Below are 6,000 nucleotides of genomic sequence, written 5' to 3'. Positions count from 1 at the left end.
CACACACTCTCACACACACGAACACACACATTGACACACTCACACACAAAACAGGAAATAAAACCAATCTTAATTTAAATGAACCACAAAGTCCCTGTGTGTGTGTGTGTGTGTGTGTGTGTGTGTGTGTGTGTGTGTGTGTGTGTGTGTGTGTTTGAGAGAGAGAGAGAGAGAGAGAGAGGGCGAGGGAGGGCCGGTGTGTGAGGAGGAAGGAGTACACACTGCTCAGTCTTGTGAGAGTGTACGAGCAGGTCGCTGAAACTCTCTGTCGTGCATTCACACACACACACACTCTCTCTCTCTCTCTCTCTCTCACACACACACACACTAACTCACTCACTTGCCTACAAACACACACACATACACACACACACACACAGACACACACACACACATGCGGGAGAGTACGTGTCTCTGACTCGATGGACTTACTGGACATCTCCACTAGAAACCCTCAAGATGATTTTGAAATCCTGCTGCGGGTCGGAGGAGGGACGTATGGAGAAGTCTACAAGGTCAGAGGTCAACATTAGGCCGCTAAAGAAAGGCCTTTTCTTCCAAGGTCCATTTAGATGTAAAGCCTTCGAGCTGCAGGTGTGCGGCTCAGTTATTGAGTCTAGGTCGGATTTGCATAGATTAGGTCGAAGGTCTGGAGATGGTTTCTCAATGGTCCTGGACTTTTAGAGTACCACTGTGTAAATCAGTGAAAGTCCTGTAACTCAGTGACCGCTGGACGTCAGCTAGCATCTACTATGAGCTTTTCCAGAAAGCGTAGGAGCCTGAATTATTCAGTTCCTGCTATTAAAACTCAGTAAAGTTAAATAGTGGCATCTTAAGCTTCACTCTTATTTCTCATATACTAATATATATATATATAAGCTAAGAAATTGCCGAGCTAAAGCTAAAGCTAACTAAACGACTATAAAACTGAATTACTGTGGAAATACTATGGATTTAAAGCAGGAGTTGAGCTTATTATTCAGTACGTACTACAAAACTAACACATACCGATGCACTTTTTCAGTAGTTCTACAGCTTCCATGATAAATAGTGAACGACTCAGTGGCTAGAAAGTACTACCAAGAAGGCTAAGCAATTAAAAAGTACTCTTAGAGTATTTTGGTAGTATCTACTATAATGATAATAATTATTATTCAGTATCCTATTTAAATGATTCAGTATTTATTATGATTTTTTTTTTCAAGATCAGCGATAGTAACTATTCGGCTGTACCCATTATGAATTATTCAGTACCCACTATGAATTATTCTGTCTACTATGCATTATTAATTTTACAATTACTTGATCAATCCCTACTCTTCACTACTCAGTGACTCTTAAAAATGATTCAGTATCCACTATGAATTATTCAGTATCCACTATGAATTATTTAGTAGCCACTATGAATTATTCAGTAGATAGTCTAAATTATTCAATATACTGAATTTGTCAGTAATCACAATGAAATTATTCCATATTCAAATGGTTTTTCAGTATCTACTATAAACTATTCAGTAGCCAGTATGAATTATTCAGTGTCTGCAATGAATTATTAGGTGTCTACAATGACATTTTACACTACATACACTTAATCATTGTAAATAATTCAGTACCTACTATGGAATATTCAATATCCACTATGAATGATTCAGTTTCCACTATGAATTATTCAGTATCCACTATGAATTCTTCAGTATGCATTATGAATTATTTCATATCCACTATGATAAGCAATTACTCAAGTAATTATCAAGTAATTACTATGAATTGTGCAGTAACCACTACAACTTATTCAGTATTTACTATGACTTATTCAGTATCCACTATGAATTGTTCAGTAGATAGTATCAATTATTCAGGCGAGGCAGGGGAGCTCAGGACAGTGCTGTGTAGATGAGGAGAAAGGTAGATCAGTAGCTCCTCTGAGGTTCTTGAAGGGTTCCTCAGAGAGAGCTCAGCTCTGCTGCCGTGGTTTAGTTTCAGGTTTTGCTCTTGATCTCTGTAAAGGTTTTTTTTCTGAGAGAGGAGAAGAGCTTCCTGAACTGGCCTTCGTTCATAAATCACTTGAACTGTGACGCTCCTTTACTGACAGCGCTCACTCTGAGAGAAGTGCTCTTCCGGTATCGCTGGTGGGTTTTTGGTCCAGGTGATCTCAGCCTGTGGGTTACAGTGGTGGATTTCATCATTAGATCTTAACCCCTTACATTCTACGCTACTTCAGATAGAATAGTAGTGAGAAATTCATGGTGGAGACTGAATATGTCATATTAGATACTGAATAATTCATAGTGGAAACTTGTGAATGAACTCATAGTTGATACTAAATAATACAGAGTGGATATGGAATATGTTGTGATAGAATCTGTAGTAGTTACTAAATAATTTATAGTATATACTGAATAATTCATACTGGATATGGAATATTTCATGGTAGATTCAGAATATTTTGTAGCAGTTACTAAATAATACATACTGGATATGGAATATTTCATGGTAGATTCAGAATATTTTGTAGCAGTTACTAAATAATACATACTGGATATGGAATGTGTCATAATAGGTTCTGAATATTTTGTAGCAGTTACTAAATAATACATACTGGATATGGAATGTGTCATAATAGGTTCTGAATATTTTGTAGCAGTTACTAAATAATACATACTGGATATGGAATATGTCATAATAGGTTCTGAATATTTTGTAGCAGTTACTAAATAATTCACAGTGGAAACTGAATAATTCATAGTGGATACAGAATACTTCATGGTAGATTCTGAATATTTTATAGAAATTACTAAATTATTCATCAGGAAAACATAATAATTGATAGTATATACTGAATAATACATACTGGATATGGAATATGTCATAGTAGGTTCTGAATATTTTGTAGCAGTTACTAAATAATTCACAGTGGAAACTGATTAATTCATAGAGGATACAGAATATTTCCCAGTAGATTCTGAATAGTTACTAAATTTGATCTAAATATGATCTGAAGTTACTAAATTATTCATCAGGGAAGCATAATAATTGATAGTATATACTGAATAATACATACTGGATATGGAATTTGTCATGGTAGATTCTGAATATTTTGTAGCAGGTACTAAATAATTCATAGTGGATACTAATAAAATGTCCTAAAAGCTAGAGCTCAGCTAAAACTCTCCCTGTTGACGCTATTGTTATCCTTTGTTACCAGTTAGCATCAGGCTAAATGATTACCCACTCTCCTCAGAGCATGTGGAGGTGTTCCCTAATGGAGTTGGTCATGTGGTTTCTGACACTGTAGGACTCACTGCTATCTAGAACATGTCCAGAAGTCCGACCGGGCTCAGCGTTAGAACAGTGTGCAGGTGAAGTGGGTTAACAATGAACACCTGAAGTTCTCTGAGCTACAGGGATGAGAGAGGCTCACTTTAATGATTTTAAGAAAGCCCATTATCTGTTCCAGCTTTCTTACCTGAACTCTCTCTCTCTCTCTCTCTCTCTCTCACTCTCTGTTTCTTACTGTATTGGTTTTCTTCACGGTGACATCAGAACTGAGATGGTCAACATGAAAGTGTGCTTCTGTGTGTGTGTGTGTGTGTGTGTGTTAATGTGTAAAAGACACCAGTCAGGTCTCAAGCAGAATGAAAGCTGATGGCTGGCAGCCAGAAAAAGGAAAACCCACTATGAATTATTACATATCTACTATGCATTATACAGTATCCACTATGAATTATTCAGTATCTACTATGAATGAATTAATATCCACTATGAATTATTAAATATCCACTATGAATTATTAAATATTCACTGTGAATTACTGAAGATCCACTATGAATTATTCAGAATCTACTCTGAATGATTCAGTATCTACTATGAATTATTCAATATCCACTATGAATTATTAAATATCCACTATGAATTATTCAGAATCTACTATGAATTATTGAGTATCTACTATGAATGATTAAATATCCACTATGAATGAATAAATATCCACTGTGAATGATTAAATATCCACTATGAATTACTGAAGATCCACTATGAATTATTACATATCTACTATGAATGTCTACTCAGAATCTACTATGAATGATTCAGTATCCACTATGAATTATTCAATATCCACTATGAATTATTCAATATCCACTATGAATGATTCAGTATCTACTATGAAATATTCAGAATCTACTATGAATTATTCAGTATCAACTAAGAATTATTTAGAATCTATTATGAATGATTCAGTATCCACTATGAATTATTCAATATCCACTATGAATTATTCAGAATCTACTATGAATTATTCAGAATCTACTATGAATTATTCAGTATCAACTATGAATAATTCAGAATCAATTATGAATGATTCAGTATCCACTATGAATTATTCAATATCCACTATGAATTATTCAATATCCACTATGAATGATTCAGTATCTACTATGAAATATTCAGAATCTACTATCAATTATTCAGTATCAACTATGAATTATTTAGAATCTATTATGAATGATTCAGTATCCACTATGAATTATTCAATATCCAATATGAATTATTCAGAATCTATTATAAATGATTCAGTATCCACTATGAATTATTCAATATCCACTATGAATTATTCAGAATCTACTATGAATTATGAAAGACGTTGTGTACACTAACTATTGTCATGCTAACATAGGATCATCACACATAGTGTGTGTGTGTGTGTGTGTGTGTGTGTGTTACCAGTTAGCATCAGGCTAAATGATTACCCACTCTCCTCAGAGCATGTGGAGTTGGTTATGTGGTTTCTGACACTGTAGGACTCACTGCTATCTAGAACATGTCCAGAAGTCCTGACCGGGCTCAGCGTTAGAACAGTGTGCAGGTGAAGTGGGTTAACAATGAACACTTGAAGGCCGGAGTTCACCGGCTTGTCTGAGCTGCAGGGATGAGAGAGGCTCACTTTAATGATTTTAAGAAAGCCCTCATTATCTGTTCCAGCTTTCTTATCTGAACTCGCTCTCTCAGTATCTACTATGAAATATTCAGAATCTACTATGAATTATTCAGTATCAACTATGAATTATTCAGAATCTACTATGAATTATTCAGTATCAACTATGAATTATTCAGAATCTACTATGAATTATTCAGTATCAACTATGAATTATTCAGAATCTACTATGAATTATGAAAGACGTTGTGTACACTAACTATTGTCATGCTAACATAGGATCATCACACATAGTGTGTGTGTGTGTGTGTGTGTGTGTTTGTGTGTTTGTGTGTAAAAGACACTAGACAGGCCTGAAACAGAATAAAGGGGGATGGCCAACAGGCAGGAAAAGGAAAACCATAACCACCACCCTATACACTCCCCCCCCCAACCTTAGCCTGCATCAGAAGAGGCTCCCTAGTTGCGCTACTCCAGCATCGTCACCCCATTTAACAAACATAAAACTATAGAAAAAAGGAGCCCAAACAACAACAAAACAACAGTCAGCACATAGCAGTTGCAGCAAGACTGCGTTCAAAATGTCAAACACTGGCTGGCAAACCACCATGACCTTCCTTTAACCGAAGTTCCTCTTTTATTATAAAGCAAAAAAGTCAAATGGTGGCAGATTCCTATTTCATAAAATACCAGACGTTCTGAGGTGGAGACGTCACCCTGGCCTTGAAGTCAACAGGAAGAAAAACGATTTCCTCTGTTTTCAGCCCCAGCTGGAGGCACCTTTCAGCTGCCTGTCTGTACAACAAGGCCTGCTCAGGGTTTCTGTCCACTAATGATGATAATGATGATATTGACGATAATAATAATAATAATAATGAACATAGCAATGCTAACGGATGCCAGGCTCTGAGCTTTCGCTCTTTTGCAGCACCCGTGCATTTCCTTCTTCCTCTTAAGAGCAGCTGCGTCCTTTTTTACACTCAGATACAACAAGGGGGACTCCAGAGAGGGAAATACCTCTGAGAGCAAGCATCACAAGCATTTATGCAAGGGAAAGTAAAGGCAAA

At 36.2% G+C, this 6,000-nt stretch overlaps 1 protein-coding gene across 1 annotated transcript in view; it reads left to right on the top strand.

The window, feature by feature from the left end:
- Nucleotides 1–234: 234 nt before the first annotated feature.
- LOC140565050 (mitogen-activated protein kinase kinase kinase kinase 5-like) overlaps nucleotides 235–6,000 on the top strand; it is a 46,868-nt gene continuing 41,102 nt past the window's right edge. The window contains exon 1 of the mRNA XM_072690798.1: nucleotides 235–515. Within this exon, the coding sequence (XP_072546899.1) occupies nucleotides 423–515 (93 nt within the window). The 5' untranslated portion in view covers nucleotides 235–422. The remainder of the gene's footprint in view (nucleotides 516–6,000) is intronic.

This window comes from Salminus brasiliensis, chromosome 11 (genome assembly GCF_030463535.1).
Source record: "Salminus brasiliensis chromosome 11, fSalBra1.hap2, whole genome shotgun sequence".
Taxonomy (NCBI): Eukaryota; Metazoa; Chordata; class Actinopteri; order Characiformes; family Bryconidae; genus Salminus; species Salminus brasiliensis.
The sequence above is the reverse complement of the archived record's forward strand: the minus strand, read 5'-3'. Positions and strand labels throughout refer to the sequence as shown.